The sequence below is a fragment of the Pongo abelii genome, chromosome 2, assembly GCF_028885655.2.
Source record: "Pongo abelii isolate AG06213 chromosome 2, NHGRI_mPonAbe1-v2.0_pri, whole genome shotgun sequence".
NCBI lineage: Eukaryota > Metazoa > Chordata > Mammalia > Primates > Hominidae > Pongo > Pongo abelii.
Window position 1 is genome coordinate 16454688 of NC_085928.1, and position 25293 is coordinate 16479980.

The window sequence follows — 25293 nt, forward strand, 5'->3', positions numbered from 1 at the left end:
CTCTCCTGATTTTGTATTAAAAGAGACTGGGGCTTAGTAATATAAAGGAATGTGCCTAAACTTCAACAACTATAAATAGGGGATGTAGGGTTTGAACCTAAAACTGTCTGTGTCCAGGGCCTATGTTCATTGCTCTGTAGTATCCTGTGTCCATACCAGCCTGTTTCTACATTAAACACCCATACTCAGCCTGAAGCCCCTACAAACTACCTCTGGGGCTGGCTGGGAGTAAGGTGAGGTTAGGAAGGGGAAAACCTGTCAGCTCTGACTCTAACCAATTCTCTCTCCTCTTCTCTGTAGTCAGCAGTCGGCTTTGATTATAAAGGAGAAGTGGAGAAGCACACATCTCAGAAAGGCAAGGACACTGTACTTCACTCAGCCTCAGCAATCTGACTGGCAGGCTCTTCTGCTAAGACTTTATCTTCCAACAGTTGTCATCAGCTTTTTAACTTCCATGACCCAGCTCACCACTATTTTATTTACTTTTTGTTCATTTGTTTGTTTTTGAGACAGGGTCTTGCACTGTCACCCAGGCGGGAGTGCAGTGGCACAATCACGGGTCACTGCAGCTTTGACTTCCTGGGCTCAAGCGATCCTCCCACCTCAGCGTTCTGAGTAGCTGTGACTACAGGTGTGCACCACCATGCCTGGCTAATTTTTTATTCTTTGTAGAGATGGAGTCTCACTATGTTGCCCAGGCAGTGTCGAACTTTTTGGCTCAAGTGATTCTCCCCTTTCACCCTCTCAAAGCGCTGGGATTACAGGCATGAGCCACCGCACCCAGCGCTATTTTATATACTTTTTTATTTTTTTTGAGAGGGAGTCTCGCTCTGTCACCCAGGCTAGAGTGCAGTGGCGCTATCGTGGCTCACTGCAAGCCCTGCATCCTGGGTTCACGCCATTTTCCTGCCTCAGCCTCCCGAGTAGCTAGGACTACAGGCGACTGCCACCACGCCTGGCTAATTTTTTTTTGTATTTTTAGTAGAGATGGGGTTTCACTGTGTTAGCCAAGATGGTCTCGATCTCCTGACCTCGTGATCCACCCGTCTTGGCCTCCCAAAGTGCTGGGATTATAGGTGAGAGCCACCGTGCCCGGCCCTATTTTATATGCTTTTTAAACCCAGCGTGTACTTGCTTCTCTTTTTCTCCATGATCACTTTCTATAATATTGATTAAGTTTTTTTTTTTTTTTTTTTTTGAGACGGAGTCTGGCTCTGTCGCCCAGGCTGGAGTGCAGTGGCGCAATCTCGGCTCACTGCAAGTTCCGCCTCCCGGGTCCATGCCATTCTCCTGCCTTAGCCTCCCGAGTAGCTGAGACTACAGACGCCCGCCACTACGCAGGGCTAATTTTTGTATTTTTAGGGAGATGGGGTTTCACCGTGTTAGCCAGGATGGTCTCGATCTCCTGACCTCGTAATCCGCCTGCCTCGGCCCCCCAAAGTGCTAGGATTACAGGCTTGAGCCACTGCACCCGGCCATATCGATCCAGTTTTTGAATCCCTCTTTTTTCTCTAATGGATTGAAAATAAGGTATTCTATTCCTTTTTTTTAGAAGGTTATTCCTGAATTTTAACATGCATCTTTGACTTAAATTTAAAATTAATCACAATCTCTTCCTGAGTATAACAGAAACATAGAATATTTTAACTACATTCTTTTTAACCAACCATATTGTTGTTGTTCAGTATATTGGTTCCATCTTATTCCGTCTTATTATTGATTCCATCTTATAAACCCCACAAAAATGAATCATTATTATTACTTAGTAAATGCTTATTTAAATTGACCAAGGTATTTACCTATTTCCTAGCTCGACATTGCTTATTGTATTTCATTGTTTCACCTTTGTGTCTTCTATTTCCTTCTTGCTAAAATATTCCATTGATAATTCTTTTAATGTCTATGAAAGAACTTTCAGTCTTTGAAAAATGTCTTTATGTTGCATCATTCTTCATTTTTTATTTTCCCTTCATCACTTTGAAGATCTTATTTCATTGTCTCTCTCTTGTGTCAGACTATCATTCCTGAGTAGGTAACATGTCTTATATCTCTGGGTTTTTTTTTAATTAAAGGTTTTCTTTTGGTCTCTGATATTCTTCACTATTATTAGGGTGTGTCTGGATGTTAGATCTACTTTTATTATCCTATATGGGACTTACTGCCCTTTTTCAACCTCAGATGTGACTTTCATTATAGGAAGTTCTCAGGAATTTTCTCTTTGAATAATACCTCTTCTCTCTTCTCTTTATGTCCCTGTGCCGCATTCTGGGTTATTCCTTTAGATCTAGGTTAAGTTCACTAATTCTCCCTTTAGCTGTATTTCATTATTGTTTAAGCTGTCCATTACGTTTTAAACTTTCTTTCAAATATCTTCCCTTCCCTTCCTTTCCCTTCCCTTCCCTGCCCTGCCCTGCCCTCCCCTCCCCTTCCCTTGCCTTCCCTCTCTTTTTTTAGATAAAGTCTCGTTATGTTGCCCAGGCTGGCCTCAAACTCCTGGGCTGAAGTGATCCTTCTGCCTTGGCCTCCCAAAGTGCTGGGATTACAGGCATGAGCCACCACATCAGATATTTTCATTTCTGAAGTTTCTTTTGGTTCTATTGCACATCTGCTGATTCATTTTCCATAAGACATTATGGTTTCATTACGGTTCCCTGTGCCTCTTCTTTAAGCTGTTTAATTATTTTAAACATGTACTTTGCCGTTTCTTTCATATTTTATATTATTTGCAGTTCTTGGCTGTGCCATTTCTTCTGACTAATCTGCTGTTCCTCATGGTTATTTATTTCCTTGATGGTTTGTAATCTTTGTTTATACACTTATTTTAGTGAAGAAGAGGGATATTTGTTTTATGAGAATTTCATGTGCCCTGGGTTTAGTAAGTACCTCATCCAGGGAAATATTGCCTCTACTTCTGGCTCAACTCTAGAGGTCTTAATAGTAATGCACATTTTTTTTCCTTTATTGTTATTTTTTCCCATGGAGTTCAAGTCTTTCTGGTTTTTAAGTTGGTTATGGTATGTTGTGCTTTTCAAGGAATTTGTTCATTCTGTCTGTGTTGTCAGGTTTATTGGCATAAATTCATTTATAATATTTTCTTCTTTTTAACTTCTGTAAGATTTCTAGTGATATGAAATGCCTATTTTCATTTCTGATCTTACTTATTTGTGTTTTTTCTCTTTTTAATTATTCTTACTAGAAGTTCATCAATTTTATTACTCTTTCCAAAGAACAAGCTTTTGGCTTTGCTAATTTTCTCTATAGTTTACCTGTTTTAAAAAATGTATTGGTTTCTGCTCTTATCTTTATTATGTTTTTCTTCTACTTAGTATTGATTTAGTTTGTTCTTTTTCTAGCCTCTTAAGGTAGAAACTTAGGTAATTGATTTTAAGCCTTCCTTTACTATATGGGCACTTAAAAAGCTATACATTTCCCTCTGAACACTATGTTCATTTGCTACAAACATTTGCTACATTCATCAAATATTATATGTGTTTTAATTTTCATTCATCACAAACCCATGGTCCCAGCTATTCAGGGGACTAATGTGGGAGGATCACTTGAGCCCAGGAGGTTGAGGCTGTAGCAAGCCATGATTGTGCCACTACATTTCAGCCTGGGCAACAGAGTGAGACCCTGTCTCAGAAAAACAACAACAACAACAACAACAAAAAAAGAAATCATTCAGTTAAAAATATTTTCTTATTTCCCTTGTAATTTCTTCTTTGACACATGTATTATTTAAAAGCAGTTATTGATTTTCTGAGTATCAGGAAAATTTTCTAGATAATTTTATTGGTATTGACTTCTACTTTAATTCTATTGTGATCAGAATATGATCTCTAATATTTCAGTCTTTTGAAATGTACTGAGACTTACTGTCTTAGAGACTTATGGAATGGCACATGGTCTATTTGGTCAATGTTCTATATGCATGAAAAAAAGCATATTCTGTAGTTTGGGGTATAGTGTTGTGTAAGAGTCAATTAGGTCTTATTAGTTGATAATGTTTGGATCTTCTATAATTTTACTGATTCGTTTTTGCCTAAAATACCTATTAATTAATGAAAGAATGGTGTTAAAATTTTCAACTACTATTACAGATTTGTCTATTTCTCTTTCTACTTCTGTCAGCTTTTGCATTGTGTGTGTGTGTGTGTGTGTGTGTGTGTGTGTGTGTGTGTGTGTGTGTGTGTGTTGGAGTCTTGCAATGTTTCTCAGGCTGGTCTCAAACTCCTGGGCTCAAGTCACCCTCCTGCGTCAGCCTTCTGAGTAGCTGGGACTACAGGCATTCACCACACCTGGTTTTTTATATTTTTCTTTTATTTGAGAGCTTCATGAATTTTGGTTCTGTGAATAGGTTTATGCCAGCATACATATTCCTGATGAAAGGTATTGTTCTTTTATCATTGGAGCATGTCTTTCTTGTCTCTTAGAATGCACTTTGTCTTGAGATCACTTTGTCTCATATTCATGCCATCTTTCTTATGCTTACTCTTTCCAAAATGTTTATTTTCCTGGATCAGTATTTAGTTAATTTCTCATCTTAGAATTCCTGCATCACGTAAGTGGAAAAAAAAAATGTGTATTTGCATTCTACACTCAGATGTAGGCTTGGAGTTTCCAAGTCTCATAAGCAAATTTTCCCCCTATCAAATATTGAACAGGCTACAAGCCCCCTTCACAATTTTCCTGGGTAAATGAGTAGAATTTTTCTAGTACTCTTTTATAGGAGTGGACAGAGCTTCGTTTCTGGCTTTCTTCCCTCCTCCCCCATTCTTATATGGAAATCAGAATCACAGAGCCTCGATCCTAATCCCTATTCATTACATTTGGAATTTAAAATCTGACCAGGTGTGGTAGTTCACGCAGCACTTTCGGAGGCTGAGGTGGGTGGGTCCTTTGAGCCCAGGAGTTTAAGGCTAGCCTGGGCAACATAGTGAGATCCTATCACTACAGATTTTTTTTTTTTTTAATTAGCAAGGCATGGTGACACATGCCTGTGGTCCCAGTTACTCAGGAGGATTGCTTGACCCCAGGAGTTCAAGGTTACAGTGAGCCATGATTGTACCCTTCACTCTAGCCTGGGCAAAAGGCAAGACCCTATCTCTAAAAACAAACAAAAAATCCCCCCAAAATGTCCTTGGGTTTTCTGTGGTGTCAGTTCGTAATTATCTTCACACATACAGCTTTGATTCATCTGTTTGTCTCTGGTTTCTGGAGCCCGGATTTTTTCCCTTTCTTTTCTTCTGAGCTTCGCTTTTTTTTTTTGGAGATGGAGTCTCGCTCTGTCACCCAGGCTGGAGTGCAATGGTGCGATCTCGGCTCACTGCAGCCTCCACCTCCCATGTTCAAGTGACTTTCCTGTCTCAGCCTCCCCAGTAGCTGGGGCTACAGACACACATCACCATGCCTGGATAATTTTTGTATTTTTTAGTAGAGACAGTGTTTCCCCATTTTGGCCAGGCTGGTCTCAAATTCCTGACCTCAGGTGATCCACCTGCCTCGGCCCCTAAAGTGCTGGGATTACAGGCATGAGCACCGTGCCTGGCCTGAGCTTCACTCTTTAAAACACAATTGTTATGTTTTATCTGACATTTCTATGTGCTTACATGGGAGTAGGGGAAAGGCATACATTTCATGTATCTGCCTTTTTTTTTCCTGCAATCTCCTCACTCCCTATACTTGCCCCTTCTTGAAGAAGAAGGGAGAAAATGGAATGTTCTTCTCATCTTGGCATGGAAATGAGAGAAGAGAGGGAAAAAGTAAGCAGTATTCAATTAAAAGACTACTTAAGACATGGCTTCTCTTTAATTCCCCTGTATTCAAGCCCTGCTTTTTTCCCAGGCCCCTAACACTCTGTACCCATTCCTGCTGACCTCTCTTCTCCAGCACTTCCCTTTGTGCTGGAGCCTAAGGGTGGGCTCTCATGACTGCTCCTTCGACCACAGATTACTCTCGTGGCTTTGGTGGCCGGTACGGGGTGGAGAAGGATAAACGGGACAAAGCAGCTCTGGGATATGACTACAAGGGAGAGACGGAGAAACACGAGTCCCAGCGAGGTGAGTTGGGTTTGGAAGGGGGGAAGGTCACAGATAGCACAGGGCTCTCCTTCCTTCCTTTCTGGAAGCTCACCCGGGGGCCCCAGAATACAGAGGGGCAGATGTGCAGAGCAGGGGGTGCCAGGGCAGTAAGCACATGTGTGGGGACTGGTGGTGGTAGTGAGGGGAGAGAGGAGAGATGGAGAGGAAAACAGAAGGATTAAGAGCAGGGCCTAGGAGGGAAGTGAGAGAGAAGGGGGCGTTGAGGAAGGAATGAGGACAGACAGGCTGGGTGATGGTCAAAAGATGGTTTGCCATGAGTCTTAGAGGGATCTCTGCTGTCTTCACAGAAGATAAAGAGGTTTACTGCTTCCCTGGAACCCATAGGGATGGCTGGAGTGCTCTATTTTTTCCTATTTCTTTTACATTTTTCCTTATCTATTGCTTTCTGCTTTCCATGTTTCCCTACTTCCATCTTTGTCTTCTCCATTCGCTCCCAGATTTTTTCCCCATCTGTTTCCCTCTCTTCCCATCCATGCCTCCCTCTATCCTCTGATTCTCACATTTCCTCCTACATCTGTTTTCCACATTCCTGTTTTTCTTCCCACTGATTCTTCTCACCACCCATTCCCAGTATTTTGATCTCCTATAACTCAGAACTTTCTGTCCTGCAGATTATGCCAAGGGCTTTGGTGGCCAGTATGGAATCCAGAAGGACCGAGTGGATAAGGTAAAGCACCAGAACACCAATGTCTTAAGAAGAGTTCCCTAAGTTTAGGAAAGTGTGCAGAGAAGAGCGTGAAGAAGGCTGGGAGAGGGAGGGGACGGTGGTGCTGGGCACACAGAGCCTGTCCTGCTGGCGTCCTGCACTCCCCACTGACTGCCCTCAGCGTCTAAGGGGCACGTCTTCCAAAGCCTGAGCTTTGAGGACAGTGGGAGAGGCATAAAGAGACACAGATAAACCACAGGGAAAGGTCTCATTGGACTAGAAATTGTATTGATTTCTTGGCATTGCTTAACCCAATCTTAAGTCTCTTCCTACCCCATGCCATTGTCCTCCCTACTCTAGTTCCTCCTCATGCATTGGCCAGGGGCCCTGCTACATTCTAGGCAACTGGGCTTGGAGATATGAGATTCTAAGGTCACTGAGCTGCCGAAAGGGGGAGCTGAACTCAGCAGTTAAGAACTTTTTTACCCCCTCTCTACCACAAAACAACACTGGAACATGCTGTCCAGCTGTTGAGCATCCAATAGTTAGGGATACCTCCTATAGTGACCCCCAACCCCCAATACCGCCTCCAGGTCACCACTACCCTTGCCCCTCTCCCACAACACACGTGCTGTTCTCCTGCCTGCAGAGCGCTGTTGGCTTCAATGAAATGGAGGCCCCGACCACAGCTTATAAGAAGACGACGCCCATAGAAGCCGGTGAGGCTTAGTGATTCACTCTCCATGCACCTCACTTCCTTCTCCCTCATTCTTTTTCTTCCCCAGACTATATCCTCCATGCCTTTAACTACCTAGATTAGCTGAGTTAGACCTGATCCCTATCCTCATATTCCCAGATTCTGTCTTTCCTAGAAAAACCAGGTAAGGCGGAGCTCACGCCTGTAATCCCAGCACTTTGGGACGCTAAAGTGGGAGGATTGCTTGAGCTCAGGAATTTAAGAACAGCTTGGACAACATGGGGAAACCCCATCTCTATAAAAAAATACAAAAATTAGCCAGGCATGGTGGTGAGCACCTATAATCCCAGCTACTTGGGAGGCTGAGGCAGGAGAATCGCTTGAACCCAGGAGGCGGAAGTTGGAGTGAGCTGAGATCATGCCACTGAACTCCAGCCTGCGTGACAGAGTGAGATGAAAGAAAGAAAGAAAGAGAGAGAGAGAGTGAGAGAGGAGAGAGAGAAGGAAAGAAAGAAAGAGGAAGAAAGAAGGAAAGAAAGAAGAAGAAAGAAAGAAAGAAAGAAAGAAAGAAAGAAAGAAAGAAAGAAAGAAAGAAAGAAAGAAAGAAGGAAAAGAAAGAAAGAGAAAGAAAGAAAGAAAGAAAGAAACTCAAGTGGATAGACAGAGTGACATCGGGGAAGGAATTGGAGGCAGAGAACTTGGGACAGGTGTGGGGTGGCGTGGGAACATTGGTGGGGAACCACTTGGGAAGGACACACAGGGATAGGAGCTTCGGATGGGGTTGAGGATGAGTGGTGGCTCGAAGAAGGCATACAGATTTATGGAATATGTACAGGGGAGGATGCTGGTTGGAAGCCCAGAGTTTACAATTTAGAAAGGACACAAGTCAGCTGGGAATGGTGGCTCACACCTGTAATCCCAGCACTTTGGGAGGCTGAAGTAGGATAATCACTTGAACCCAAGAGTTCAAAATGAGGCTGGGCAACACAGCAAGATCCCCTCTCTACAAAAAATACAAAAATTAGCCAGGTGTGGTGGTGCGCACCTGTGGTCCCAACTACTCCAGAGGCTGAGGTAGGAGGATTGCTTGAGCCTGGGAGGTTGAGGCTGCAGTGTCCCATGTCTGTACCACTGCACTCCAGCCTGGGCTGAGACCCTGTCTCAAGAAAAAAAAAAAAAAAAGACACGAGTCTTAGGTCGTATAGCCTGGCTTTATAAAAATCCAGGCTTCAGGGCTATGCCATCCTCCTATTATCCCCTTGTTCCTCTATCAATACCTCTTTACCTTCCTGTCCCACAAATCCCTCCTCCTGGATATTTAACTGATTCCCCTTCTTCCTTCAAGTGCCACGCCCTTCCCCACCCTCCAATCCAAGACAACCCTAATTTTTCTTGCCTGTGTCTGCAGCTTCTAGTGGTGCCCGTGGGCTGAAGGCGAAATTTGAGTCCATGGCTGAGGAGAAGAGGAAGCGAGAGGAAGAGGAGAAGGCACAGCAGGTGGCCAGGAGGCAACAGGAGCGAAAGGCTGTGACAAAGATGAGCCCTGAGGCTCCACAGCCAGTGATAGCTATGGAAGAGGCAGCAGTAGGGGCCCCACTGCCCAAGAAAATCTCCTCAGAGGTGAGCGCCTGGCCCTCTGGGATCCATATCCAGGATATCTTGCCCAGACAGGAGCCTAAGGGGTCCAAACCATTGGCAGAAAATAAGGCAAAGGCCTCCCCTGGGTTAGGCAAGGTCTGTTGTCTCTGTCTTTAGAAGACTTCAGTCTGACTGTAATTGGACCTCCCATCAGAATGTTAGAAAAAACCCTCAAGATTTACATAGTACAACAGAAAGCAAGTCACCAGCCAGCACAGCCAATTATTGCTGTAGGAACTATGAGGAAGGGGCCGTCACTTCAGGTTGGAGCCCATCTTGAGGGATGAGTTCCATTTGAATTGGCAGAGAGTGGGAGAGGGTGTTCCTGGTAAATGTAATGGTGAAGACATGCATGGTGTGGTGGTTCATGCCTGTAATCCTAGCACTTGGGAAGGCCAAGGTGAGAGGATCACTTGAAGCCAGGAGTTCTAGACCAACCTGGGCAACATAGTAAGACCCTATCTCTATAAAAACAATTAAAAAATTAGCTGGGCATTGTGGTGCCTGCCTATAGTCCCAGCTACTTGGGAGGCTTAGAGAGGAGGATCGTTTGAGCCCAAGAGTTTGAGGCTACAGTGAGCTATGATCTCACCACTGTTGCTCTAGCCAGGGCAGCAGAGTGAGACCCTGTCTCAAAAAATATATAAAATAAAATAAAAAGAATGAAGATGGGCCGAGCATGGTGGCTTACGCCTGTAATCCCAGCACTTTGGGAGGCCAAGGCAGCCAGATCACGAAGTCAGGAGGTCAGGAGTTCAAGACCAGCCTGACCAACATAGTGAAACCCTGTCTCTACTAAAAATACAAAAATTAGCCAGGCATAGTGGCACGTGCCTGTAATCCCAGCTTCTCAGGAGGCTGAGGCAGGAGAATCGCTTGAACCCAGGAGGCGGAAGTTGCAATGAGCTGAGATCACGCCACTGCACTCCAGCCTGGGCTACAGAGCGAGAGTCAATCTCGAAAAAAAAAAAAAGAGTGAAGATGGAGGCTTGCTTACTTGAGAGATGCTTCATACTCCACAGGCCTGGCCTCCAGCTGGGACTCCTCCATCATCAGAGTCTGAGCCTGTGAGAACCAGCAGGGAACACCCAGTGCCCTTGCTGCCCATTAGGCAGACTCTCCCGGAGGTGAGCAAACCCCCAAAGATTCTCTGCTCCCACCCCATCTCCTCGAGTCTTAGGAAGGTGGGCTGTGCAGGGTGGCCAACCATCCTGGTTTGCCTTGCACTGTTCTGCTGTTAGCACTGAAGACCTTGCCTTCTGGGAAACTACTCTGTCCTGGGCAAACTAGGAGAGATGATTATCCTAGCTGTGGTAGCTCAACAATGTGCTTTTGCTTCAATGTTTTCTTGGTCTCCCAAAGAATCTGACTTGTTTTCTACTTCCCTCCCCTCACACCTTTTACATTCTCTTCCCATTGTCTCTGGAATGTGTTTTGGGTGGGTGGGTGTGGGAGGAGATTGAAGAATGAAGATGGATGAAAGGCTGTGTTCCCCGGGAGAGGCTGTTAGATGGAGGCAAGGGTGGAGGGGAGAAGAGGCAGGGTGGTGAAGGGGAGGGGGGTCTTATCAGTCCTCCATTGAGTCCTTCTGGAAAGTGGAAGTCACAGTGCTCCGCACTGTCTCTTCTCAGGACAATGAGGAGCCCCCAGCTCTGCCCCCTAGGACTCTGGAAGGCCTCCAGGTGGAGGAAGAGCCAGTGTACGAAGCAGAGCCTGAGCCCGAGCCTGAGAATGACTATGAGGATGTTGAGGAGATGGACAGGCACGAGCAGGAGGATGAACCAGAGGGGGACTATGAGGAGGTGCTCGAGCCTGAAGATTCTTCTTTTTCTTCTGCTCTGGCTGGTGAGTGATGGGAGAAGAAGCAGGAGAATTTGGTCATGTCCAGGGGAGGGTAAGAGGAAGAAGAATTTCTCCATTGCCCCAGTAGGATCTTTCTCTGTTTGCCTTCTTCATGTTGATGATACCATGTTGTTTTTCTCATTATGCAGGATCTTCAGGCTGCCCGGCTGGGACTGGGGCTCTGGGGATCTCAGCTGTGGCTCTATATGATTACCAAGGAGGTAGGTTGGGAGTGGCCTGAGGAGCCTGGTACCTGGAGGCCCCTGATATAAGACAGGGGAACATATGAAAAGCGAGATTCATGTCTGACCATTCTAACATCCCCTCAACTTTCTCCCCAGAGGGAAGTGATGAGCTTTCCTTTGATCCGGACGATGTAATCACTGACATTGAGATGGTGGACGAGGGCTGGTGGCGGGGACGTTGCCATGGCCACTTTGGACTCTTCCCTGCAAATTATGTCAAGCTTTTGGAGTGACAAGAGCTCACTGTCTACTGCAACTGTGCCATGTCCAAAGTGGCTCTGCCTCCTTTCCCTCCCTATTCCTGCTGCAAATGTCTAACCAGATGAGGTTCTGGACAGACTTCCCTCTCCCGCTTCATTAAGGGCTTGGGGCAGAGACAGCATGGGGAAGGAGGTCTCCTTCCCCAAGAGTCCTTTCTATCCTGGATGAGCTCATGGACATTTCTCTTGTGTTCCTGCCTCCTTCCCCATGAACACCTCTCTGCCACCCCAACCTCTGCCCTCCTCCTCTGTGAGCTCTGGGCTTCCCGGTTTGTTTACCGGGGAAAGTACGTCTAGATTGTGTGGTTTGCCTGGTTGTGCTATTTGCCCACTTTCCTTCCCTGAAGAAATATCTCTGAACCTTCTTTCTGTTCAGTCCTAAAATTCGAAATAAAGTGAGACTATGGTTCACCTGTATGCTGAGGTATATATTACTTTTTGTGTGGCCCTCATGGCCCCAAATCTTAAGGCTCCAACCTTTCCTCTTCCAGGCATATCCAGGAGACCTTCTCTTATCACTGCCAATTCCCCTGCACCCTAGATGTCAAAGGCTAGGCCTTTTCCTTAGGCTGAACTTTTTTTTTTTTTTTTTGAGAAGGAGTTTTGCTCTGTCACCCAGGCTGGGGTGCCACAGAGTGATCTCAGCTCACTGCAGCCTCCACTTCCCGGGTTCAAGAGATTCTCCTGCCTCAGCCTCCCAAGTAGCTGTGACTACAGGTGTGCACCACCATGCCTGGCTAATTTTTGTATTTTTAGTAGAGATGGGGCTTCCCCATGTTGGCCAGGTTGATCTTGAACTCCTGACCTCAGGTGATCGCCCCCCTTAGCCTCCCAAAGTGCTGGGATTCCAGGCATAAGCCACTGCACCTGGCCTCCTTAGGCTGCATTTTAAACCCAGTCCAAAACAGATCAGCCTGAGCAATGGCTGGGCATAGTGGTGTGGGCCTATAGTCCCAGCTACTCAGTAGTCTGAGGTGGGAGAATCACCTGAGCCTGGGAAGTCAAAGTCAAGGTTTCAGTGAGCTGTGATCACACCACTGCACTCCAGCCTGGGCGACAGAGTGAGACCCTGTCTCAAAAAAAAAAACAAAGAAAAGATGGAGAAGGCATTGGGATCGAGGAGGAGCTAGAATGAGTTGCTAAGACCCACAGTTAGTTGCTCCAGGGCTTCATAGAGTTGGTGAGATGCCCAGCAGGGTGTCCAAGGGAGAGAATTCAGCCATGGGTTCATAGTTTCTGTTTCTGGTTGGGCCAGTAAAGCCCCTTTCTCATTCCTCTTTTCTGCTTATCACTAGAGACAGAAACTAAAAACCATGGCTTCAGGCTGCTAAAAGCCTAAAACAAAACAAAACAGAACAACAACACAATAAGGCAGGTTGGACAAGTTTGGTCTCAAGCTTGTGCTCTGGTCTTTCTTCATGATACACACTTGGTTTCAGCGACTTCTATGCCTGTGAATCACACATCTGTCTCTAGACCTAACTTATCAGATTCACCCAATTAGCCTTTCAGAGTGCAAAGCAGCTTTTATTTTCTCTTCTAGAGACGTTGATGTTTCTAGTATACAGATGTCAGTCACCACAGATATACTCAATCTCATTCTTCATTTCAATTTGATTTGACATCACACATAAACCAGACTTTTATAGTGATTTTCGTGACACATCTTCAAATTCCACCTTGCTTTTCACTTCTTCCTTTGTTGTGAGATAGAAACTTCTTTTCCAGACTCTTATGCTACTAAGGCAGCAAGGTCCTCTCTGGCCCAGTTCTACAGACCTCAGCCTCCATATTCGGCTGATCTCTACTCTGGACTGCCTTTCTTGGTGATGATACTCACCAAGGGCTCTGCCCATAGACATCTTCCCTCCCTGTGTACACAGTCCCTCTTTGCTCCCCTTAGCTGTTTCTAAATCTAAAGCCACATCTAGCTGTCTTGCCTCTGTCAGGTAACACTCGCTGTTCATGCTGTTCACTCCAGCTTCCTCTCACAAATCATTTCTGTCTAATCCATAGTCTCTCTGAAAGGTTTGGTGCCACTGCCCTCTCACTATGAAGTGTGCTTGTCTTATTGAAGCTCGTGCTTCAGTACGGCTCTGAAGGCAGCAACTGGAGGGGGAGAGTGCGGCTGGAAGTGTGCAACCCACAAAGCAGTTGTGGGCAGTGCCACTCTCCTGAACCAAGGCTTCCCCAACTCACCCGGTTTGGGAAGGGAAAGCCTTCTGCCCTCTGCCTTTCTCTATGTAGCACCTTATTTCTCCTCCATCCGTCCATAGCCCCTGATTTTCTTCTCCATTGGTCTATAGTTTCCGTTTCTATTTCTATTAAAATCACAAACCCAGAGTGGACTTTAGGAGCTTTTATCCTCCATGTAGGAAGGACTAGATTCAAAACACGTCGAACTACCACCTGGACAACTCTCTTCCTTCCTTCCCACTGCAGTGTTAGCTTCTTTCCAGTTACTCATCTTCACGGAATAAAACCTTAGGTCACACCCTAGTCATATTTTTAGAAAAGGGTGCCTTATATACAAATATGAAATACAAATCAAAGGATGGGATTAGGAAAAATAGAGTGACATTACCAAATAGTACCGAGTGGCATATTACGATGAAAAGATGAGCATATTTCTGGTCTGGGACTTGCTCTACTGCCTTCTTGACTCTTTTCAGAGGTTTCACCTACTTCATCTACACCAGCTCTGAGCCATGTTTAGAGAGAACCCAGGAAATAAAAGCACCCAGATTGACTAGATTGTTTCTTTTGTTGGCTAAATTCTTTATCCTCTCTTTCCCTTCAATGCCTGTCCTTTTCTTTTCCTATTTCCCACTTGCTTGAGGACTGCTAGGACTGCCGGGAAAATGACACCAATTACAGTGAGATGAATATAAACACAAGGCTAATAACTCAACGCTCCTGGCTTCAGGCATAACGAAAGAGAGCTGAAAGGATACATTCTTGTGTGTAGCTGAAGGACATGAAGCCATACCAAACAAATCATTTCCTTCTGGTTCCCAGCTTAAAATCACCACATGTCTAAAACCTATTTCATAAATAAAGAGCTGCATTAAATCATAACTATTGTGGATAGCTATGTGCGATAAGATTTTGCTGTACTAAAAAATAAGCATATCCTAACTTATTGTCACTAGTATGACATCCTTCAGGGATTTTCAATGGGGAGCCATTTTGCTCCCCGACATTTAGCAGTGTCTGGTGACATTTTTGATTGTTGCCACTGTGGGGGTGCTACTGCCATTTAATGGATAGGCCAAGGATGCTGCCAAGTATCCTGTAGTACACAGAACAGTCCCTTGCAACAAAGAATTATCCAGTTCAGGCAGGGCGCAGTGGCTCACACCTGTAATCTCAGCACTTTGGAAGGCCAAGGCGGGCGAGTCACCTGAGGTCAGGAGTTTGAGACCAGCCTGAACAACATGGAGAAACCCCGTCTCTACTAAAAATACTACTAAAAATACAAAATTAGCCAGGCAGGTAATCCCAGCTACTCGGGAGGCTGAGGCAGGAGAATTGCTTGAACCCAGGAGGCAGAGGTTGCGGTGAGCCGAGATCATGTCATTGCGCTCCAGCCTGGACAACAAGAGTGAAACTCCATCCCCTCCCCACCTAGAAAAAAAAAAAAAAAGAATTATCCATTTAAAAATGTCAATAGTTCCAAGGCTAGGAAGCCCTGCTTTAGGGGATGCCAGTTTCTACTGTGTCTTTTTCTCTTTTACTTTTGTTCTTATGAATATTCACTGTTTGATACCAAAAATAGCAGTATCATCCATTTTTGTCAGACTGAAAACATGACCAGAAATATGGATGGGTAGGAGCAATTTCAGGGAGCCATTATGTTCGCATGTCTTCCTCTCCAAGACCCCAATGGGGTACCCAAGTGGTGTCTAGGAGCTGGTGACTGGCGCCATAGGAACTGCAGTGGGCCTTGTATGGACTTTGCCAAAGGTGTGGTCTCCCTGGGCTGCCCTATGCATTCTGGCATGACGCTGAGGTTGGCATTATGTATTGAGATCATTTCAGATAGCACAGGGTGGCCCAGGGCCATGCCTATGTTCTGCCAAACTCAGAACATAATTTTCAGAAGAAAAAAATCTTGACCCTTAAATCATTATTAAAATATTACAAAGTAAGTTGGTGACTTTTTGTCCTAATGTTCTCCATAAATATGGTGTCTCGTTTGGACTCCCCATCTATCAAGGCTTTCCTGCTATATGTTGCCAAGATTCTAACAACAGACTCTGTGATCCCATTTCTGCCCCTCATGTTTTGGCCTGTGGTGTCTTCAAGGCTGCTATGCTCAGCCAGGGGCTCTCCTGTGTCAGGCTGTGTTAGGACTACCCTGGCCTAGAGGCAGTAGAATAACCAAAATGAGCCCTGGACTTGACCATCAAAACAGACCCAGCTCCAGAGCCTCCAGCTTTGTTCCCTTCACCCTGCGTTCCCTGGGGAGTAACTCTCTGCACCTTAGTCCCATCTTGCATTTCCTGTCCCATAAATTTGAAAATGCTTTGTGAACTAAAAAGCCCATGTAAAAGCACAGGCCTGTACTGGTTATGGAATTTCGTGCTCTCTCATCGCTTAAGAAACTGGATCGGTCTTCCAAATGGCCTCAAATTACTTATTTTCTTCTCAGACCAATCTATTTTAGAAAGAAAGAAAAAAGAAAAGAAAAGAAAAAAGGAAACAAGTCATCAATGTGGCACTATGGTACAAGACATGGCTTAGGAAATTCTTAGGCCTTGTGCTGAGGTTTCGAAGGACATTGCGTGTTCCAATACACCCCGATAAGCAAATAGGCAGTTTACACAAGGGAGTCCTCAAAACCACACTCTGTCCTACTTCAGGAACTCCGAGAAGAAATCCAAGAAGGATGCATCGAGTGGCATCTGAATTTTTAGGAGACGTATCTTCCTCGTGGTCTGACTCTAAAGGTGGAGACTAAGCTCTCTCGGGCCTGCTCACGGGGCTGACACATGCTGGTCAAAAGAATCGGGTCAGTTTTGTGCTCTACAATGTTGAAAGGACAGGACTTCAGGTGCTCAGACATGGAGGTGACTTCATTAAACTCCCAGCTCTTGATTTTGGAGAAAAGGCTGCTGAACTGCCAGATCTGTTGAGAAAGATAGAAGTTCAAAGGTGAATATAGGGGCATTACCCTCTGGCTGGCTTTATTTGGGCACTATAAGGAAATATCCTCCTGGTCTTCATATTCTTAGACTCCAGGGTGTTTAGTGGCTCCTGCAGACATTTGGTAGCCCCTTCTCCAGCATCCAATTCCTAGTTCCCCCTGCCAACCAATAATCTTCCCAAGCAGCCCTGTAGTTGTGAGAATCACTAACACCAATCAGCATATTGACACACACTCTCCCTTGCTCCTCCACCAGCAAGTGATTAATTTTAAAGTAGATGCACAGGTCAAATCAGGACAATTAGTACCAGTGCAACTCTTATTCCAGAACTTTTGTTGGAGATACCAAAAAGCAGATTCTCTTTTTCTTTCTCTACTTGAACTGCAAAGCTGAAGTCCTAGGAGGTATCAGCAATCACCAGAGACCACCGAGTGAGAACTATGTTACAATGTAGCCATTATTGAGGAAGTAGAGGTAAAAAATAGAAAGAAGAGATGTCATTTGGGGGCATTTTTTGAGCTGTTAGATCAAGCCTTACCTGAAGCCATTACCTTTAGACTTTTTAGTTACATAGGCCAATAAATTCCCTTTATTGTTTATGCCACTTTAGGTTGATTTTCTATTGCTTGAAATTAAAGTATTGTAACTCATAAGAGTCTCACTAGAATGGGAACCCCATAGGAGAATTCTATGAGTTCTGAAATATCCTCTGATCTTTCCACCTGGGATGTGATGGCAAAGTCACCGTTTTCAAGTCTGGTTATATGAGTAGGCATAGCCTAATACTCTTTCAATCTGACTACTTCACCTACAGTTTCTTGTCCTTGTTGCTATGTAGGAAAAGTGGGTTTTTTGAGATCTTAGAACTGTTTCCCTTTTTACTTTAAAAATCTATTCTAATGTGAGTATCCTTTAGCCCCAACTAAATTTTCTTTATTTCTTTCTGCAAGGAAATTAGCTTGTCCCAAACAATATCTGAGAGTGGTCAGCCATCATTGAATTGGGGACAAACTTGAGCCAAAAAATAATGGGATTTCTAGTATCTAAATTAAATTATTTACATCAGATTTTAGGCGTTTTTAGACAATACTATCCCTGAAGGCAGTGTGTTAGTCTTCATTCATGTTTCTTCCTAATACGTGCTTGGTTGGCAATCAGTGTTTATTTAACACTTGAATGCAGGCATGTATACAAGAGAGAGTCTTTTTGAGGAAGACTGCTCAGGAATAAATAATGGAAAACATACAAAATGTTTTAGACATGATCAATACAAATAGATGCAAACAACTCTAACTCCCCAATGCCAATTTGCAAATACCACATATTAGGAAGAAATTCAACAGTGAGATTATAGAATTATTGACCTAAATGGGCATCACAAATTCATGGTTCACATTACCAACATGTTTACCATGAGAAAGGATGCTACAGGCACTGGGATATGATGAATTAGGTGCCTCACTTCAGTATGGTACAAGCTGGTAGAAATTATAATACAGTTAAACAAACATGACCTATTGGGGAAAAGGAACAAGGTATTTCTGAAGGGAAAGGTTCTTTGATTTATAGAGCAGAGTGTTTTTTGAACACTTAAATTAGCACTTGAACCGGGGAAATCAGTGGGCCAAATTCATTTAGAATTTCAAAATACCTTCATCAAAGGCAAAAACTGTTTTAAAAAATTAGTTGATATGGGACTGAGGAGATTTGTTGGCCTCCTGTATCAATCAGAGTCACAGCAGGGAACAGGCAGCACTCTCAGACTGGGTAATTTGAAGAGATTTTTTTTTTAAAGGAATGATTTACAGACACGAGAGCAGGGTATAGGAAAGCCATGAGATACGGTGCAATATCCAGGGTGAGTAGCTACCTAGAGAGTTATGCCCTGGGCCTGAAGGAGAAGAAGGAAGGTTGTTGGATCCCGGAGTGAGTAATTTTGTGTAGAGAGCCACCTGATAAAGCCACCTTCAGTGGAGGGATGGCACCTGCTTAAAGTGTCACAAAGGGGAGGAACCATGCAGGGTGGAAGCCAGGAGAATAGATACTTCAACCTCATTCTTCCCTTCCTGCCATCTCCTGCTGACACGCTCCATTTACGTTAGCCCCACTGGAAGCTGGAGGGTAAGGGAGCCAGCTGAGGCAATCTGTCCAGGTCAGCCTCCTGGGGGACAGACAGGGTGGAGAAGGATGGAGAATGGGTCTTGAGAGCAAACAGAAGATATTCAGCACACATACACAGATGAACAGGCACTACCCTCTGGATTGCTATTTATGTGTTTATAGGTCTGTCTTTTCTGCTAAACTGACCTCCTTGAGTCAGTCTTATTCTCAGCAACTGTTCCCATGCCTAGTACCCTGCTTGGCACATAAAAAGCTCTTTAAAGCCAGGCGCGGTGGCTCACGCCTATAATCCCAGCACTTTGGGAGGCTGAGGCTGGTGGATCACCTGAGGTTGGGAGTTCAAGACCAGCCTGACCAACATGGAGAAACCCCGTCTCTACTAAAAATACAAAATTAGCTGGGTGTGGTAGTGCATGCCTGTAATCCCAGATACTTGGGAGGCTGAGGCAGGAGAATCGCTTGAACCTGGGACGTGGAGGTTGCGGTGAGCCAAGATCATGCCATTGCACTCCAGCCTGGGCAATAAGAGCGAAACTCCATCTCAAATAAAAAAAAAAAAGGCCTTTAAAAATATTTGTTAAGGCCAGGTGCAGTGGCTCACACCTGTAATTTTAGCACTTTCGGAGGCCGAAATGGGAGGATCACTTGAGGTCAGGAGTTCAAAACCAGCCTGCACAACACAGTGAGACTCCACCTCAATTTAAAAATTAGTCAGATGTGGTGATGCAAATCTGTAGTCCCAGCTACTTGGAAGACTGAGGCAAGAGGATCACTTGAGCCCAGAAGTTCAAGGCTGTGGTAAGCTATGATTGCACCACTGCACTTCTGCCTGGGCAACAGAGAGAGAACCTGTCTATAAAAAATGAAACAAAAAATTGCTGAATGAGTCAATCAATAAATGAGTGTTTACTTACCTCTCTGTGGACTCTCCAGGAGGTGCCTCCATGGGAATATCTCTTTTTCTTCCATTGCAAAAGGACCATTCCTCTCTCTTGTAACAAAGTGGCACAGATATTCCTCATCAACACAGACACCTGGGAAAGCTGGGCCAGGCTGACGCTGTCCAAGAACCCAGCAATGTACTTCAAAATCTCCAGGGGCAGGCTGGTTAAAGAATTCTGGCTTTTTCCTCCATGACCCAAAAGATGGTTGTTCTTCCTTCCCTCGCTCAGCTCTGAAGCAACCTCCGGCTTAATGGCAAAGGTCTTGAGCTCCTGGCTATAGATTACTTTTGCCTTTTGCCCTGGGGGACGGAAATGGTTTTGAACAAATGTACATCCCAAGTAGGCGAGGGGGCATCGATGCTGGAACCAGCCATTGAGACATGACTGAATGTCTGTGTGGACATTCTTGAAGTGCAGGGGAAACTCATCCCTCCTGAAGAATTTGTTGCAAGTGAAAGTGAAGGCAGAGCTGCTTTTGTTGTGTCTCCTGGTCACACACTCGCTGTGGAGCTCCACGTGGAGTCCCCCTGGGGTGGCAGTGGTTAGATCAGCCAGCACTGTCCCAGAGGAAAACTGTTCTGGCTCAAAGTTGTATGTTTGTGTGGCAAAATCCATGAACAGTCCATCAATGCTTCTGGATTCAGAGATGACGTGGCCTTTGAGTTCTCTTTCCAAAGCACACTGGAGGGTGGTCTTGATGAGATCTGATTTGGGCAGGTCCTCCACAGTGATCCCCAAATCTGAAGTATCCACTGCCTTGTGTTCACTTGGCTTACAACTCAACATGGCATCTCCAAGTCGAGCTCGCTTTCCACAGTAGCTCACAGGAACTTTGAAGGTGTAAACAGTCTTAACTTCCTGAGCCTCAAGCTTGCCATAAACAAAGTCTCTCTCCTTGGGTGTACAAGCGGGCATCTGACCAAAGTGAATCAGCATCCGCCCATTGTGCACTAGATACATGTTATAGTCCTTTGCATCCACAGCTGTTTTCAGTCTTTCCAGAACACCATCCTGCCAAGGGGCAAGCCCTGTGGTTTCCATGGCTGTACGAACGTCCTGCTGCTTCTGATTTTCCTGTGGTTCTTTCTTTTGGGGAGCGCCCTCTCCTTCTACCATGTTGTTGCCACTGGAAATCTGTTCTTTCTCTGGGTCATTCTTGTTCTTGCTCTCACAGCTCGCTGATGAATTTGTTAAAGCAGAGGCTGCGTGCTCTTTGCTGAAAATATTTTCCCACTGGCCAAACTTGACCAGGTCCATCCCTTCTTTGGTTTTGGCTAGCACCTCCCGTTCTTCTTGACTTAGCTCTGCCATCTCCCCATTAGTTGCTGACAGACCATGTGGTACCAAACTGATATCCACTCCACCCACTGCTCCTCCCATTTCCTCCACACTGTTTTCACCATTCACAGTTGGTTCCTCCTCAGTAGCCTCTCTAGTTTCTGGGAAAAGTTCCACCATTTTCAAGGATCTGAAGAGGACCTTCTGGTCCTGCAGGGCCAGGGCTGTGTCCAAACACTCCTCACTGGGGGTCTCTTTCATAATATTCTCATGAAGGGTGGTTTCAGAGTCCACATTTGGCCAGCGGTTCCACTCCATGGAGCAGCAGACCACGCTGGCGGGGCACACCTGCAGGTGCTTGGCCAGTTTGTGGCGGGACATGGACAGAGGGCAGCCATATTCAGAGTTGAGGCATGGAACCTGCTCTAAAGGGCAGAGGAGCTGGTGCTCTGCCTCTTTGCACATATGGAAGGTGGCACCACAGAGCAGGTGGCAGCTTATTACCAGGCAGGAGGTGTTGGGTTCCACAGGAATGTGGCAGTGGCGGTTGAAGCATCCCTCGCAATGCCTGTGGTGCCCTGGCGGGGGCCTGCGGGCTTTCCCCTGGACACACCAAGGACAGGGGAAAGAAAACAAATGAATACTGAGGAGAAGCTCTATGCATGTCTATGACTGTTTTAATTGACATATTTCCTGTTTATACCTGCTTTTTGTAGAAACCTTGAAATATATGGAATATCACAATCCCACAATCCAGAAATAACAACTATAAGTACTTTTTAGAATTTTCCAATAGTTTATTGTATATATGTAGTAGATGTGTTTAGAATAGGAAAAAAAGAATTGAATATAATGGACTACACTGTTGACAATTGTTATTTTTGAGTTGTGGATTACAGGTTATTTATATCATATGGATAATACTATGAATACAACTTTTCATCCTGCTTTTTACCTTGCTATTAGAGCATGAAACTAGATTGTTTTATTAGTTATTCTTTACAGACTTTCTTCATAATGGCAGTGTAACATTCCGGAATACGGGTGTGCCATCATTTAATCAACTACCACCAGAGGGCGGGCTGGGAGGACAGCAGCCATGTCTGGTTTTGCTCGCATTTATGTCCCTAGCATCTAGCATGGGACCTGGACCTTTGTGGGTATTCAGTGCTCGCTGAATGAAGGAATTGCTAGCCATTTAGATTATTGCTGGCTTTTTGACTATTTTATTTAAATTTTCACTTAAACTCTTTGCTCAAAAATCCTTCTCAACTGTTTTCCCCTTACTCTGTGTCAATTTCTTCCAAGTTCTGTTCAGCATCTCTGGTTTGGAAAAAAGTTGATAAATATCATCAAACCATAAGAGCAAGTCTGCTAGCTTGGGCTACAGGATAAATGAAGGAAGACCTGGACCTCTCAATGGTGAAGCTTCAATAAGCTCCTGGTGCTTACCATGGCGCCCCAATTTCTTCTTGCTTCTTAGCTCTAGGGGAAAATATGAATATAAATAATTAGTAAGAAAAGCAGTTAGGTTACCTATATTAATAGGGGCTAAAGAGACTTCACACACTGTCTCATTTAATTCCTTCCACCATCCTGGAGGTGTCTTTATCCCCATTTTTGAGTCAAGGAAACAGAAGCTTGAAGGTAAGTAACTTGTCCAAGGTCACACAGCTGCTAAGTGATGGAATCAGCTTTGTAATCCAGGCCATGCTGGCCCATGTTGTTTTCACTGACCCCCACTGCCCTCTGATAGGGCATATTACCAATCATGGGATGTGTAACTTCTGCTTCCTATAACTTTCTCCATTGTCTGCTGACAATTATCCTGGCATTCTAAACACTCTTCTACCCACAATCTGGCCTAGGTTACCTTCTAATCTTCTCTTCCACTGGGGCTTCCTGTCCACTTAGAGGTGAGCCTGACATCTAACTTTGTCTGGGGCAGTGTGTAGGTGTCTGTGAAACATCTGTAACATGCCATTTCCCCTGGTATATTCAGCTGTGCTAGAGCAGGGGTCAAAACCCCAAAGGTCCCAGAAGTTGACTGAACAGAGACTCTGGCAAGTGAAAGAGAAAATGCCCTGTCTTCAGGGAAATGAAATTTCTCAGCCTTGGTTAATTGACGCCATGTGGGAATGTGTTGCCAGACCTGGTTTTTCCAGAGACAGTGGGGATGCGGACTTTTGTGAGTGGTGATGTGGTTTAGTGTTTAGAAGGCAGATCGCACGGGTTTCCACCCTGGTGCTACAAGTCAGTGGCTGTGAGACTTTGGGAAAGTTACTTCACTTCTTTGCTCATCAGTTTCCCCATCTGTAGAGAGAGGATAATAATAGTACCTATCCCATAGTGCTGCTGTAAGGAGTAAATGAGCTAAATATACATGAAACTCTTAGAACATTGCTTGTTTCACAGGAAGTGATCTATACATGTTTGCTATTATAAAGTAGTATTTTATATTTCATCACAATGCAAAATATTTTACTACATAATATATCGAAATAAAAATACTCTGAATTTTAAATGTTAACAACTAACTTAATTTAAAACAACACTCTATTTGAGCCAAGGAAAAACATGAATGCTGGCCAGATAGGATCTGTAGGTTGCCAGTTTGCAATATCTGGTCTAGAGAATTTGTAACATAATTTCAGCACTGTGTTAGTCTGTGATGGAGTGGGGAGGTTAGCATCCAAATGTCAGAAGATCCATAAGTTTAAAATTTGGCCAGGCGCAATGGCTCACACCTGTAATCTCAGCACTTTGTGAGGCTGAGGTGGGTTGATTGCTTGAGCCCAGGAGTTCAAGACCAGTCTGAGAAACATAGCGATACCCTGTCTCTACTAAAAAAAAAAAAAAAAAACAATTAAAAAATTAGTGGGGCATGGTGGTGCACACCTATGGTCCCAGCTACTTGAGAGTGACGCTGACATGGGAGGATCGCTTGAGCCTGAGATGTCGAGGCTGCAGTGAGCTGTAATGGCACCATTGCACTCCAGCCTGAGTGAGAGAGTAAGACCCTGTCTCAAAAACAAACAAACAAACAAAAAACCATTTTACTTTACTTTAGAATTTGCCAATTCATTGTGGGTAAAATTTCCCCCAACTTAAAAAAAAAAAAAAAGACATTTCAAATATCCAGAAAAGGTGAAGGAATACATACAACGAACACCAAAATATACTTTATCTAGATTCAACAATTGCTAACATTTTACCATTTTTGTGTCCTTTCTTTCTCTCCTCTCTGTCTCTCTCTCAATCTCTCCCCGCCCCCCAACCACACACACACACATACACACACACACACACACACACACACACACACACACACACACAGAGTTTTGGCTGAGCCACTTGAAAATAAGTTGCCAGCCGGGAGCGGTGGCTCAAGCCTGTAACCCCAACACTTTGGGAGGCCAAAGTGGGTGGATCACCTGACATCAGGAGTTCAAGTCCAGCCTAGTCAACATGGTGAAACCCGTCTCTACTAAAACTCCAAAAAAAAAAAAAAAATTAACTGGGCACTGTGGCATGTGCCTGTAATCCCAGCTACTCGGGAGGCTGAGGCAGGAGAATTGTTTGAACCCAGGAAGCAGAGGTGGCAGTGAATTGAGATCGCGCCACTGCACTCCAGCCTGGGTGACAGAGCAAAACTCCATCTCAAAAAAAAAAAAAAAACAAGAAGGAAAGAAAATAAGCTGCTGATATAAGACGCTTTATCCCTAAGTACTTCAGCTTGTACTTCCTGAGAATAAAGACTTATAATAATATTATCTCACCTAAGAAAACTAAAAATACTTTTCTAATATCATGTAAAATGCCTATAGTCACATTTCTCCAGTTGTCTCCAAAATGTCTAGTATAGTTATTTTTAAATTTTTAATATTTTTATTTATTAAACATTTTTATTGATATATAATAATTGTACATATTTTGGGGGTATATGCAATATTTTGATGCCCGTATACAATGTGGAATGATCGAATCAGGGTAATTGGGATATCCATCACCTCAAACACTTTTCTTTATGTTGGGAACATTATAATTCTTCTCTTTTAGCTTTTTTTTGACAGAGCCTTGCTCTGTTGCCCAGCCTGGAGTGCAGTGGCACATCGCAGCTCACTGAAACCTCCACCTCCTGGGTTCAAGTGATTCTTCTGCCTCAGCTTCCCAAGTAGCTGGGATTACAATCAGGTGCTACCACGCCTGGCTAATTTTTGTGTTTTTAGTAGAGACAGGGTTCCACCATGTTGGCCAGTCTAGTCTTGAACTCCTGACCTCAAGTGATCCACCTGCCTCGGCCTCCAAAAGTGCTGGGATTACAGGTGTGAGCCACTATGCCTGGCCTCTTTCAGTTATTTTGAGATATAC

General features: G+C 44.4%; 2 protein-coding genes across 3 annotated transcripts in view; one reads left to right on the forward strand and one right to left on the reverse strand.

Moving 5' to 3' along the window:
- HCLS1 (hematopoietic cell-specific Lyn substrate 1) overlaps nt 1-11846 on the forward strand; it is a 29898-nt gene extending 18052 nt beyond the window's left edge. Inside the window, exons 6-14 of one of the 2 annotated variants that reach the window (XM_002813236.5) lie at nt 301-355; nt 5949-6059; nt 6713-6768; nt 7397-7466; nt 8853-9064; nt 10105-10209; nt 10714-10927; nt 11074-11145; nt 11266-11846. In XM_002813236.5, the coding sequence (XP_002813282.1) occupies nt 301-355; nt 5949-6059; nt 6713-6768; nt 7397-7466; nt 8853-9064; nt 10105-10209; nt 10714-10927; nt 11074-11145; nt 11266-11402 (1032 nt within the window). In that variant the 3' untranslated portion in view covers nt 11403-11846. The remainder of the gene's footprint in view (nt 1-300; nt 356-5948; nt 6060-6712; nt 6769-7396; nt 7467-8852; nt 9065-10104; nt 10210-10713; nt 10928-11073; nt 11146-11265) is intronic. The other variant, XM_054551420.2, reaches the window with a different exon arrangement.
- A 47-nt stretch (nt 11847-11893) lies between these two features.
- Nucleotides 11894-21527, reverse strand: FBXO40 (F-box protein 40). Its single transcript, XM_002813238.5, has 2 exons — nt 19615-21527; nt 11894-16560 (listed from the first exon to the last, which is right to left on the reverse strand). Exons 1-2 carry the CDS (start codon nt 21385-21387, stop codon nt 16345-16347), a joined length of 1989 nt encoding a protein of 662 aa, XP_002813284.2. The 5' UTR covers nt 21388-21527; the 3' UTR covers nt 11894-16344.
- Nucleotides 21528-25293: the final 3766 nt, after the last annotated feature.

Excerpts from the sequence above, each read along its gene's own strand:
- FBXO40 (XM_002813238.5), bottom strand. The coding sequence starts at position 21,387 with ATGTGCAAAGAGGCAGAGCACCAGCTCCTCTGCCCTTTAGAGCAGGTT. Across the intron at positions 16,561-19,614 it reads CCTGGAGAGTCCACAGAGAG|ATCTGGCAGTTCAGCAGCCT; the intron begins GTAAGTAAACAC and ends CTTTCTCAACAG.